General features: G+C 51.2%; 1 protein-coding gene across 9 annotated transcripts in view; it reads left to right on the top strand.

The window, feature by feature from the left end:
* NCOR2 (nuclear receptor corepressor 2) overlaps positions 1–14157 on the top strand; it is a 237005-nt gene that overhangs the window by 102214 nt on the left and 120634 nt on the right. For all 9 annotated transcript variants that reach the window (XM_062624136.1, XM_062624129.1, XM_062624134.1 and 6 more), the window contains exon 5: positions 8242–8421. In XM_062624136.1, the coding sequence (XP_062480120.1) occupies positions 8242–8421 (180 nt within the window). The remainder of the gene's footprint in view (positions 1–8241; positions 8422–14157) is intronic.

The raw sequence follows: 14157 nt of genomic DNA, 5'->3' as shown, positions 1-14157 counted from the left end.
GAATGAGACAGAGCTTCCTGGGGTGCAGTGCAGGACCCGCTCCCCAGCACCCTGCTCCTGCTGCCCTCACAGCAGCCACCAGCCTTGGAGCACCCTCTGTAAGCAGGGGAGGAGATTTGCTCGGCACATCCAGGTTGCTGAGCACAACGATGCTCTTCCCAGCTATTCCAAGCAGTGCCCCATGTGTCCCAGTGCTTGCAGGGACAAGCATGGTGCTGAGCTTGGCTCAGGATCTGGCCCCATGTTTGCAACCCGTGATGCTGCAATGTCTTTAATCGTGCTGCTTGGCTGCTGCCTGCTTTTTGGCTGTGCTAGTTGGGGTGAAAACAGTATTTGTTAATGTGATGCTCCATGGAGGCAGATGCGAGTGGATGGAGTTGCCTGGCTCCCACTTCTGCATTCCAATGCAGGTGCTGTCCCACTCGTGTGATGGCATATGTACTGGTCACTGCAGTATTGAACTACTATAAAAGTAAGGGTCTTCTTTTCTGCAGAGGTCTTTTTTGCAAAAGACAAACTCCTTTGTGCTTTTATCATGGCATCCAGGGCTTGAGGACCAGCTGGGATACAGCAGGGACTGTGCCAGCATCTTCAGATCAGAGGGAATACGCCTACTGAGATTAACATGGGTCTTAATGCTGCAACCCTGCCCCACTGGTGTGCTGGGAGGACTCGATCCTTGCTTTACTGCATGTGGCACTGGAAAGAGGATGGGTGGTGCTGCAAAACCTATAAATAACATGGTGGGAGGCCAAAGCTTCCAAAGGTATGGAGGAAGTGCTGGGCTCCCCTGAGGTTTGTCAGGTTGGGTGACAGGGCTGCTGAAGGAAGTTTGGAAGGAATCTGCTGCACCCCCAGGTAGGGACCCCTCCTGCCTCCCTGAAGGTCTCCCTAAAGAACCTCCCTGAGCAGCAGGCACAGGGAGAGATGAGGAAACGAGAGGGCATTGGTTGCATGTGGCCACGTCGCTGCATCCCATGTTTCCGTGGAAGTCCTTGGGGATTATTCAGAGGTTCCTGTGAAAGCTGCTTGAAGCTGGCACTTTCTAGGGAAGATGAGGGTGGTTTCAGCCCAGCTGCTTTGCTGGGAGGAGCTCTGCACTGAGCTCCCCCATTGATTTAAAACCTGTTTCTGGAGCCAGGAGGTGCCAACCCCAAGCGCCAAATTGGGCAATTGGAAATCTGCCTCCCTGCCTTTGCTCTTAATGTAACTGGGGGCATTTCTCACAGTTTGCTCCTTTTTAAGAGACATCAAACAACCAGTCACCTCCACTGTGTTTTGTTCAGGCCTCTTGAGCATTCTGGGGAGCTTGGGGCAGCCACCTCCTGTTGTCATCTATCGACCTGAGGGATGTCTTAGTCCCTCGGGTCGTGGTTCTGAGTATCCTGGTGCAGGATTCTGACGTGCTTGCAAGCCTATGGGTTATGTGCCTGGTGCCTTTTCATGCAGACCTTTGCCTCCCCAGCACTGTAATTTCGTGGTTGCTTCCATGCCGTCAGCCAGCGCCATTCCTCAAGGAAGCGGTTTTGCTCCTCAAACCGAGACACTGATGCTTTCCTCCTGGCTCTGGCCACAGGGTGAGCAGAGTTGTGCCTGCCAGGGACTGCCACTGTCCTCCTGCGCCTGGCTCTGCAAGGGCTGGTGGAGGGGAGGATGTGAGGGGCTCCTGTGCTGTTTCTCTTCCAGGTTAGGAGAAGCCCTGCTCGCTTAAAGAAATGGGTTTGGATTGGGAAGGGAGGTGGAGATGTAGGGCTGAGGTGGGGTGTCACAGGGGTGATGATGTTCTGGGCAGCGCATGGTTGGATGCAACTTCAGCAAAGGTGAAATGTTGCTCTGGTGGATGAATTAATTGCATTAACTTCAACATTAAATGGAGGAGTGGGAGCGCTTGCTGCTCTGTGGGCTACAACCTTAACTTCTCCTCCTTCTCTGCTGAGAGCATCAGGACACCATCTTCACTTTACATGCCCAGGATACCCTCCATCTCTTGCTGAGCAGATTGCTGGCTGCTTATCATTTGGTGGGTGGTCTCAGGCTTTTATCTGCTGTCCAAAGGACTCCTTGCATTTACTCACAGCTCTTTTAGGGCTCTCATTGCTTTTGCGCAGAGCACTCCACACATGCCAGTAAGGTCCTTCCAGCTCAACCTTGCCCTTTGCAGGAGCACAGGCAGAGCATGATACCTGACCTGGAGCTCCCCAGGACCCAGCTCCACTCGCTTGGTTCAAAGCCATTCCCTATGGCAAGCACCAAAACGAGGTTTTAATTAATTTCTCTATTCACTTGGACACCTTTTCAGAGTTAACAAAAGGCAAATCACTGGCAGGGAATAGCCTTACCAGATGTATCCACTGCGCCGAAGGTGCTCAGAGGAAAGGTTCCCAGAATCCCTGTGAACGTTGCAGAAAGGCATATTTTCCTGTAAGCTTGTTCTTGGAAGCAGCAGAGTTGTGTTGGCTGAAATTTACTGTTTAGGAAAAAGAAAAGCCTGAAATGCCTGAAGGAAATATTCAGCATGGAAAAATCTCAGTCCCGGCAGTTAACGCTTTAACTAACTTGGAGTCAGCTGCAGATCCAGCAGCGCAGAAGAGGCAGCGTTGGGGAGTTCTTAATGAGAGGGGGAGCGATTAGCTCCTCTTTGTAATGAGGAGATGGGTAGGTGAGAATTCATCACTCTTGTGAAGTCAGTAGGGAACATGAGCATTCAATGCAATTATTATCCACTAATGGGGAAACACAAGAAGGTAATGAAAGGCACAACATCCATTTGTCGGTGTAATGCCTTCGGCTTCGGTGGGAGTTTGCCCGAGTGAGGTTTTCTGGATTTGATCCGTATTGTAGGCTACCTCTGAGTCCCTAAACTGGTGCTTCCTCCGATCTCGAGGTCCAGAGGCAGCATCTGCTCAGTATAACACTATGGAGTGGTTTCTTTTAAGCACAAGAAGGTTTTGCAAGGCCAGATCCTAGGCTTTGGTTAGTGCGTTTAACTGGCGAGGTTTTACCACCCTCATAAATCTGCTGGAGGGGGTGGGGAGGGAGGGTCACCATTTGGTACTGGTTTTGCAATTAAATTGCTTCAAGCTGTTGAAACATTGGGGAAGTTTTTTGACCTACTTTTCGTGCAGGCTTAGAAATTGTTGGGATGCTTTCTGCCCTGGCTGCATGGAATTCAGCTGGATTACAGGGGAAAGGAATCTCGTAGGCCTGCTCATAAAGTCACAGATTTATTTAGGGAAAAAAACCTAAAAATCAGCTTTGTCTTCAGACAGCTCCTTGGGCTCCAGCTTCGTGAATTCCCATGAGAGCACATACTGGGCTGCATCCAGTGAAAGCGATCCCTGTACGTGCCAAGGGGATGGAGGAAGGAGGCGGGTGATGCCTTGGTCCCTGATGGCATCCCTAAGGCGCTGTTAGCTTGTATGGGAACACCCTTGTGCTCATGGTGAACAGCACTGTGGGAGTCACACTGCATCCACCAACATGCTCATCTGTGTCCCACTGTGGCAGCCTTTTGAGCTGAGAGCCCAGCAGTGCTGAAGAATTAAAGCCCTGTTTGAAGGGTTGGGCTGCTGAAGGAGCCATTAGTGCAGCAGATGGTCATGAACAAAAGAACTGTGATAACTCGATGTACTTTTCACTGCTCAGGCTCTGAATTTGTACTTGTGTCTCCCTGGGGAAATGAGATGTTGATTTTCAGCCCTTGGACTCTATTTCCCCATGTCAGTGCTGTCAGCAGGGGGCTGCTGATGCGACAGAACGCGTTGGACACTTTTCCAGTTAAGAAGAACATTCCTTTGGTCTGTATTTGGCTCATTTAAGAGTTCTTACGTGCACGTTTTTACCTTAAAACCTGGTGGATGGAGGTGTGGGGTGTTGGCTCTCCTGCTTGGTTTTCATCCCAGGATGTGTGGGAAAGCCCTGGGGCTGCGCGTCTGCTGCTCCACCGTGTTCCAGGACAGGGAGGACAAGGTGCTGTGTCTCTGCCGTGTAGCACAGCCTCACACGGATGGGATTTTGGGAGTGTTGTTAGTTGGAGTTCACTGATGCTCCCTGGCTCTGTGCGCGGGTGAGGGAGGCACTCTTGCAGCAGCTCACCCTGATCCCAAGCCCACTTCTTGCTCATGTGTTCTTGTAGGGGGAATTAATTTGAGCAGCCCTGGCCCATCCTGCCTGCTTTGGCAATCTCCTCCATCCCGTGAGGATGTGAGATGTGTGAGTGGGCAGGAGTTGGAGATAACACCTCCTAATCCCTCCCGGTGCTCCAGCAGAAACCGCTGCTGCTGCCTGGTAATTAGAAAGTGAACAGACTTTGTCTGAAGAGGTGACGTTGGCATCCCTGAATCTCTGTCCTGGGCTTGGGGGAACATCACTCATGATCTGGTTTAGAAAGGCAGAGACCAGAAGATGGTAACGTAGGGCAGACATCGTGGTGTTGTGATAGAGATCCTGAGGGTTGTCCCAAGCAAGCGGCTCTATTTGCTTGGTATGCACCAGTGATGCGCAGGCACCAGCTGGGGTTATGGGAGCTTTGTGGCTCCACCAGTGTTGTTGTGAAGAGGCAGTTAGTGTGGTCAAGGGATCAGAAAGGCCAAAATGCCTTTTGCAGTGACAATTAGGTGCAGATGGAGTGGAGCCACCAACTCGCCATCTCCTGAGGGTGGGAAGTGGATGAGGAAAATTGCCCTCCATAGAGGCTGAGCGCGTGCATGGCGTGGACACCATTCTCCATCCCACCGATTCCCACTTCCTCCCTGGGAGCATTGCAAGTGGGTCAGTAATGCAAGAAAATGACAAGGCAATGGTCTGTTGCAGGTTCTAGCATGTCCTGGGATTGGGGTTGGTGTTCTCACCATCTCTTGTGGACCCAGTTGTTGCTGTGCCTGGAGGCAGGGATGTTGAATTTACCCAGGGGCTTATTTGCTCTTGAAGGCATCGGCAGGCAGTTGGCTTGTCCTTTTCCTTTCCCCTCCTTCCCCCATGTTTTTAAAGACACTGCCGAATAGCACATAGCAGGCTTGCTCTGTTAATGTTATCTGTGTTGGGAATAAAAGCTTGCAGAGGAAACCCACCCCCAAAGCTTGGCCTTGCTCTTTGGTAGACTCCTCAGTGATAATTGTTTTCTTCAGTGCCAGCATCTCCTCTTGCTGTGGGAAGGTTTATACAGCCTCTGCCCCCCACTCACCCAACCCTTGTTATCATATAAATCACGTAATAGGGCCAGGGATAAACAGGAACTACGGTAGCTGTTAACCGTGTATAAAAACAAATCACATGGAAGCAGTGTAATTACTGAGAAAATACCAACTGGAGTAATGCAGTAATTGTTTTCTTTCCTCCAGCAGATTTATTCCAGCTCTCCCGGCTCTCGCTGGGCTCCAGGTCTGTGACTTCACGTTAATAAGGAGAATTTCACGTTTCACACTGCACTTGTTCAGGCCTGGCTATGGTACTGTCTGAAGCAGAGCAATATATTTTGGGCAGCTTCTTGAGAGTGCCAGCAAACAGAGCACGAGGTGAAATATCTTCATCCGTTAGAGTCCGTCCCAGGCTCTGGGTGGACTCCAGTCTTTACAAACCTCTCTTCAACCCATTTTTGTGATTTAGAAGAAGGGCTTCTTCGTGCCTTGCACAAACCCCTGAGCTCTGCTTTTTGCTCTTCATTGCTGCAGGGGAAGATTCTCTTTATACCTTCAGGTTTGGGTTTTCCTTCCTCTTGCTGTTTGTCATTTTGAGAGGTGCTTGTGAAACGACAGTGACTGGTTATTTGAGGTCCAGGGGCACTGCTTCTCTCTACTGCTATAATCATCCCTAATACCAGATGATGATGGCTTTTGTGCTGTGACTTACAGCTGTTTCCCTTACTCAGCTTTTGCTGCTGTTTCACTTCATGTTCTGCAAGGTAAGAAGATAAAGCACCAGAAACCGGGTTTCCAAAGGGCTTTGTGCCAAGCAGGGGTTTAAGGATGCCCTGTCTTGTATATTGGCAGATGTGAGATGCTGTCTTTTGTTTCATGTGCATAGAGATAAGTCTCTCTCCTGCATTTTTGGCAGGCAGCTTGCTTTTCTTTAGAAAAAGCCACTGCCACTTCCCCATTCCCATCTCTTAATCTGACCAGAATTTTGTGAACACCTGATTCATCTGCTCCTTGGGGTTCTCCAGAAACCTTTGAAATACTTCTAGTTTCTCTTCTGAACTGATGCTGGAAACAACCAGCTCAGCTTGCTGGTGCCTCAGTGCTCTTAGGGCTGCATGAGCCCCACACAGGACTTTGAGAAAAGGATTTCAAGTTGCTCCTTTGCTTTCTGTCCCTTGATGGCAGCAGTGGGAAGGGTGTCGATGCCTCCAGGCTGCGCCCAGCAGTGGTTCTTCCCTGCCTGGCTTGATGCCTCCTTCAGCTATAACAGGGTTGAGCAGGAAAAATGAGGAGCAATGGAAGATGCTGGTGTCCTGGGACATGGCTGCTTTGTTGGGAAACATCCTCTTTTGCTTCCCCTTGTTCTAGCTTTGCTGTGGACAATGTTGCCCATCCCTTAAGGAGGGGAACAGGGCAGAGCTCATCTCAGCACAGCCCCGCCAGCCATGTCTGTGGGACTGTGGGTGCAGCATCCCCAGGAGGGAGCTCATCATGCTTCATCCCCACCAGCAGCAGGGTGCAGGCCACCCTACATTATTCTGCTTCATGGTCAACGTATGCTATGGGGATGCTCAGCAGTGCCAAGATGGCATCTGCATGCTTGGTGTGAGCTACAACACAGCTGGCAAACAACCTAGGGCCATTATTCATGTGCATTGCTAGGCAGAGGAGCACAGAGGGGTCCCAGTGCCACCGAGCTCCATCCTGTCACCCTCATTCCCAGGAGGACCAGCCTGGGGAGAAGGCTGGTGGTAGCCCTGGCTAGTGGCTGTGTGTCAGCATGTGAGGGGAGGACTCTCAGCACCAGTTGGTGCAGAACAGCGTTGGCTTTGTCTGCTGAAATGAAGGTAGGGAAGTTGTGTGAACCTCACTTGTTGGCCTCCCCTTCCCTCCCCTCCCAGCAGCTGCAGCATTCTGGCCACCCACCCTGGCAGCAGTTTACGGTTACAAACCAAGCCACAGCTCCTCTTCCTGCCCCTCCAGGAAAGCAATCCATCCTCTCGCTAAGCACATGAATAGATAAACTTCTAATTAAGGTGCTGGGAAGCTGCCAGAGAGGAGAGTCCCGGGTCAGGGCAGGCTGTTGATGTGCTGTGATCCTTACCGGGTGGCTGTTAAGGAGCTGCTTCATCTCAGGTGTGTTCCTCAGTGCTGGGCATCCAGGCACGCAGCTTGTGTTTGCAGGAGGTGGGCTCCTTCCTTTGGAGCTGGGGAGGGGAAGGGCAGCGTGGTCCTGGGATGCTCCTGGGATAACTGGTTTGTTGGGCTCAGCAAAGTGGTTGCAGTGCTGGATGTGATGCTGAATGTTTTGATGCGTTTCCCCTCTGGCCTGTGCTCATGGTCATTAGAGCTGTTCCCTGTGATGGCCATGGAGGTTATGCTGATCTGTCTGTCCAGCCTCTGACTTGAAGAGTCTTGTTCGGTTCAGAGCCTCTTTACCTGGAATTTGTAAAAAGAACACTGATTGTGATCAATTCAGTCTGCTTTTATCTGAGCTGACCTCGTCTGTCCCCTTTCTCTTTGTTTTTGGATGGATGTGTTTGACATCCAGCATTCAGAGCTCCCCCAGTATTTAATGAGATGGAGGAGGACCTCCATGAAGGAGACGGGAGTCCGGCCCTTGTAGCCCCTTCTCGTTCAGGGCAGTCAATGCTGCTCTTCTCTCCAGGATGGCCGTGGCTGTGCCAGAGGAGGATGTGTCTGTTAGTACCTCATCTTTGTGGATAAGATGCAGCTTTGAGCTGGCTGCTGAGATGTGAAGGGACAGTGCTGCTGGCAGCTGCTGAATATGGATGGGTTTATTGATCCATAGGAATGCGGGTAGCACTGAAGGAGCCTCCGAGGCTTTGGCAGGAGGAAGACCTCCTGCCACGTCAATGGGAGACTAAGCTGGTGCTCTCTGGAGGTGCTGGAGGTTGTGGATCACTGCGGTGATGTGATCTGGCAGCTGGAACTGCTTCGTCTAGCAGGTTTTTTGAGGGGGGTGTGTGTCTCAGAGGGCTGGGAATGGGCCAGGGAGCTGTGGCAGCTGACGTGGGAGGATGAGAGAAGGATCCAAAGTCTCCTGGGAAAGAAAGTGCTGACCTGCTTGTTTTACGCTCCCCAGGATCGTGGCCTGCCTGGCAAACTGGAGCCCGTGTCGCCCGTGAGCCCTGCTCACCCTGATGCCGAGCTGGACCTGCTGCCCACACGGCTCTCCAAGGAGGAGCTCATCCAGAACATGGACCGCGTGGACCGCGAGATCACCATGGTGGAGCAGCAGATCTCCAAGCTGAAAAAGAAGCAGGTAAGAGGCTGTGGGCTGGAGGGGAACACACATCCTCATTTCTGCGTGCTGCCTTACACCCCTGGTCCTGGCCCAGCCATGGCCACAGAGGGGAAGTGGCAGTGCCATCAGGTTGCTCTGTGTCTGTGCTCCCTGTCGTGACATGGGCAGTTGCTGCTGTGCCAGCCGTCTGGAGCTGGTAGCTGCAAGACAAGGGAGCTTTGGAAACCCAGCTTGTAGGCTCTTTTGCATGTTGAAGTGCCTTAAAGGGAGGAAAATCTGTCCTTGGTGATTTGCCCACGGTCATGCAAGCAGTCAGTGGCAGAGCTGAAAGTGCAGCCTGGGTTGCCCCAGTTGTCTGTACAGCCCAGTGTTAGCACAAGGTCTTTTCTTTCTCCTTTCCAGCAATTGTCTCTCTCCAGTGCTGTTGCTGCCACTATTGTAGTACTGGGCTGCTGAAAACATTGTGGCAATGGCCTAATGGCCCTTCCTGCATCCAGTTCCCTTCTCCAGGGCTTTGCAGCTTTGTAGCCATGAGCAGCATCTGATCCAGCTCCAGTCAGGGCTGTGCCTGAGCCAGGGATTTGAGTCTGATCTTCTCAGTGGTGCTCTACCCCTGCACAGGAGCACTCCCCAGCAGAAGGCTCGCCTGCTCACTGTTGGCATGTGTACAATTACCATAAACCCATTAAGAGATTAATATAACAAAACCTTGGGGGACGTCTGTGAAAAACCCACAGACTTAAAGGCTTTCACTTCCTAAAGCATATCACTTCCTAAAGCATATCACTTCCTAAAGCATATCACTTCTCTCTGCCTCCGTGGTACTGGTTCTTCTGTTGCATTTGCTTGGACCCGGTTCCTAAAGTCCCTGATGGCTGCTATTCCCAAGCTGCCGGAATGACCTGTCCCCAGGGGTGTGCAGTGGGAATTTGGGAATGGAACAAAGCCTCTACTTGGGCTGTTGGATGGGGCAAGTGCTTCTTGAGGATGAGCGTTGTCGTGGTTTAAACCCAGTCAGGTAGCTTGTTCACTCACTCCCAGTGAGTGGTGCCGAGCTGACAACAATCGAGGTCCGTGTCCGTCTTCCCCCCCTGCCTCCCCGCACCGGGGCTCTCCCCTTCCCCGCTCCCGGAGGAACGGGGAGGAGGATCGAGAGAGTGCAACTCCTACGGGTTGAGACAAAAACAGTCCAGCAACAAATCACCACCGCTACTATCAGCTACAACAATGATAAGGGAAAATAACAAGGGAAGAGAATACGATACCACCGGCCAAGAGAAACGAGCTCCACCCGGAAACCCCTGTCCTTCCGGGTCACTCCCAGTTACCCCTCACCCCGGGCATGACGTGCTGTGGTATGGAATACCTCCCCGGCTAGCCCGGGTCAGGCGCCCCGTCTCTGCTTCCTCACAGCCTCCCCTCCTCCCTGGCAGAGCATGAGCCTCACAGAGTCCTTGGTCAGGGTAAACATCACTTAGCAACAACCGAGAACATCGGCTTCACCAACACTGTTCTCAAACTGGAAGTCAAAACACAGCACTGTACCAGTTAACACAAAGGAAAAACATGACTGCTACTGTGGAACCCAGGACATTATCCACCCCTTATTCCATACCATTCACGTCGTGCTCAGATCCCACATTTTTCAATACACCATCGCTCTCCCACATATATACATCCATATACATACAGACCAAGAGGAAAAATCATTTTCTTAGTGCATGGACCAATCCCTATAATGCTGCCGAGTCCATTCGGTCCATGATGTTCAAAGTTCATTCTCTGTTGGGATGATGGCTGGAGGGAAGTCAGGGCCAGTCGCTGGTGACCTGGAGACATCTAGTTGATGGGCTATAAAAGCATTACACAGCAGGCAACAGCATACAATTGAGTTCACTGGCTGTTTTCCCCTAAAATCAAATCCCCTTGAGGTATACATCGGACTTCCCCATCTTCCCGCATTACCCACCAAGTATATCCAGGTCCCTGAGCAAAAGCAATCCCACGAGTGGGTTTGCCTTTACCTGAAGCAGGAATTACCCAGACTGTCTTTCCCAGCAAATTCTTCATATGCACCACGGGAACTTTGTCCCCCTCTACAATATGTAACAGTTCTGACTGGGCTGGGCCAGCCCTGTTGGCAGATCCTCTGGTGTTGACCAACCAGGTGGCCTTTGGTAAGTGTGTATCCCAATGCTTGAAAGTTCCCCCACCCATCGCTCTCAGTGTAGTTTTTAACAGCCCATTGTACCGTTCGATTTTCCCAGAGGCTGGTGCATGGTAGGGGATGTGATATACCCACTCAATGCCATGCTCTTTGGCCCAAATATCTATAAGGTTATTCCGGAAATGAGTCCCATTGTCTGACTCAATTCTCTCTGGGGTGCCGTGTCGCCACAAAATCTGTTTCTCAAGGCCCAGGATGGTGTTCCGGGCAGTGGCATGGGGCACGGCGTATGTTTCCAGCCACCCGGTGGTTGCTTCCACCATGGTAAGCACATGGCGCTTGCCTTGGCGGGTTGGTGGCAGTGTGATATAGTCAATCTGCCAGGCCTCCCCATATTTATACTTCAACCATCGTCCTCCATACCAAAGAGGCTTTAACCGCTTGGCTTGTTTAATTGCAGCACATGTTTCACACTCATGAATAACCTGGGCAATAGTGTCCATTGTTAAGTCCACCCCTCGGTCACGGGCCCATCTATATGTTGCATCTCTGCCCTGATGGCCTGAAGTGTCATGGGCCCACCGGGCCAAAAATAATTCACCTTTATGTTGCCAATCTAAGTCCATCTGAGCCACTTCAATCTTAGCCGCTTTATCCACTTGTTGGTTGTTCTGGTGTTCCTCAGTGGCCCGACTCTTGGGTACATGGGCATCTACATGACGTACCTTCACCACCAGGTTCTGCACCCTGGCAGCAATATCTTTCCACAGTGCAGCAGCCCAGATGGGTTTACCTCTGCGTTGCCAGTTGCTCTGCTTCCACTGCTTCAACCACCCCCACAGGGCATTTGCCACCATCCATGAGTCAGTATAGAGATAAAGTACTGGCCACTTTTCTCGTTCAGCAATGTCCAGGGCCAGCTGGATGGCTTTCACCTCGGCAAACTGACTCGATTCACCCTCTCCGTCAGCAGTTTCTGCAACTTGTCGTCCAGGACTCCATACAGCTGCCTTCCATCTCCGATGCTTTCCCACAATACGGCAAGAGCCATCAGTAAACAAGGCATACTGCTTTTCACTTTCTGACAGTTTATTATATGGTGGGGCCTCTTCAGCGCGCATCACCTCCTCCTCTGGTGACATTCCGAAATCTTTGCCCTCTGGCCAGTCCATGATGACTTCTAGAATGCCTGGACGACTGGGATTTCCTATTCGAGTTCGTTGTGTAATTAGTGCAGCCCATTTACTCCATGTAGCATCGGTTGCATGATGTGTAGAGGAGACCCTGCCTTTGAACATCCAGCCCAGCACGGGCAGCCGGGGTGCCAGAAGGAGCTGTGCTTCAGTGCCAATCACTTCCGAAGCAGCTCGAACCCCTTCATAGGCTGCCAGTATTTCTTTCTCAGTTGGGGTATAGCTGGCCTCAGATCCTTTATATCCCCGACTCCAAAAGCCGAGGGGTCGACCTCGAGTCTCCCCTGGAGCTTTCTGCCAGAGGCTCCAGGTAGGACCGTTCTCCCCAGCTGCAGTGTACAGTACATTTTTTACATCTGGTCCGGTCCGGACTGGTCCAAGGGCTACTGCATGAACTATCTCGCGTTTAATTTGCTCAAAGGCTTGTTGCTGCTCAGGGCCCCATTTAAAATCATTCTTCTTCCGGGTCACATGATAGAGAGGGCTTACAATCGAACTGTAATTTGGGATGTGCATTCTCCAGAACCCCACTGCACCCAAGAAAGCTTGCGTTTCTTTCTTATTAGTTGGCGGAGACATTGCTGTTATCTTGTTGATCACATCTGTGGGGATCTGTCTACGTCCATCTTGCCATTTTATTCCCAAAAATTGAATCTCCTGTGCAGGTCCCTTGACCTTACTCCGTTTTATGGCAAAACCGGCTTTCAGCAGGATTTGGATTATTTTCCTCCCTTTCTCAAAGACTTCTTCCGCTGTATCGCCCCACACAATAATGTCATCAATGTATTGCAGGTGTTCTGGAGCTTGCCCCTGTTCCAGTGCAGTCTGGATCAGTCCATGGCAGATGGTAGGGCTGTGTTTCCACCCCTGGGGCAGTCGGTTCCAAGTGAACTGGACACCCCTCCAAGTAAAAGCAAACTGTGGCCTGCACTCTGCTGCCAAAGGGATTGAGAAAAATGCATTGGCAATATCAATCGTGGCATACCACTTGGCTGCCTTTGACTCTAGTTCATACTGAAGTTCTAGCATGTCCGGTACGGCAGCACTCAATGGTGGTGTGACTTCATTCAGGCCACGATAGTCTACTGTTAGTCTCCATTCTCCATTAGACTTTCGCACTGGCCATATGGGGCTATTGAAGGGTGAGCGGGTCCTGCTGATCACCCCCTGACTCTCCAGTCTACGGATCAGCTGATGGATGGGAATCAGGGAGTCTCGGTTGGTGCGATATTGCCGCCGGTGCACTGTTGTGGTCGCAATTGGCACTTGTTGTTCTTCAACTTTCAGCAACCCCACAGCAGAGGGATCTTCTGAGAGACCAGGCAAGGTGGACAGCTGCTCAATTTCCTCAGTCTCCAAAGCAGCAATACCAAAAGCCCACCGGTACCCTTTTGGGTCTTTGAAGTACCCTCTCTTGAGGTAGTCTATGCCGAGAATGCATGGAGCCTCTGGACCAGTCACAATAGGGTGCTTTTGCCATTCCCTCCCAGTCAGGCTGATTTCAGCCTCCAGCACAGTCAACTCTTGGGATCCTCCTGTTACTCCAGAAATATAGATGGGTTCCACCCCTTGACAGCTTGATGGCATCAGGGTACACTGTGCACCGGTATCTACTAGAGCCTTATACTTCTGTGGGACTGATGTGCCAGGCCATCTGATCCACACAGTCCAGTAAATCCGATTGTCCCCTACCTCCACCTGGCTGGAGGCAGGGCCCCTCTAACAGTCGTCACAGCATTGGACACTTAAGTCGTGTTGAAAGGGATTATTCTTCTTTATCACAGGAGCTGGAGTGAAATCAGCTCTTCCACTCCATCTGGGAAACTGATCACCAGAGACTGAAGCCGTAGCTCTCATGGGACGATCAGTCTTGGCCCTTGCTCCCCTCTTCAGTTCACTCACCCGTTCCTCCAAAGCTGAAGTAGGTTTTCCATCCCACTTTGTCATGTCTTCTCCGTGATCCAGCAGGTAAAACCATAGGGTACCCCGTGGCGTATACCTCCTGTATCTCCTCTCTTGAACAATAGGACGCCTTTTGTTAATAGCTGAGACGTGTGTTGGTACACGTGAGGAGCCGGATAAATCAGATAGATTGTCCTTCAATTGTTCGATGTCCTGGGACAGTTTTTTCACAGCTGAGATGATGGAAGGGGTGAGATTGTCTTCGAACTCTCGGAGTTTATGAACCATTTCATCCACTGTTAGTGGTACTATGTCATTCCAGGTTACTGTTGCCAATGAATGGGCATATGATGACGGTGCATTCCGTGTAAGTTTTCGCCACATGGGTCGTGTACATTCAACTTCATCTGGATCTATAGGTGTATCCCCGTTATTCGGCTTGATGTGATAGATCATCTCTACGATGGCCGATTCCCTCAGAGACTGGATGCC

Source organism: Pezoporus occidentalis, unplaced genomic scaffold, assembly GCF_034315485.1.
Source record: "Pezoporus occidentalis ecotype Australia unplaced genomic scaffold, CSIRO_AGI_Poc_V1 ctg262, whole genome shotgun sequence".
Taxonomy (NCBI): domain Eukaryota; kingdom Metazoa; phylum Chordata; class Aves; order Psittaciformes; family Psittacidae; genus Pezoporus; species Pezoporus occidentalis.
The sequence above is the reverse complement of the archived record's forward strand: the minus strand, read 5'-3'. Positions and strand labels throughout refer to the sequence as shown.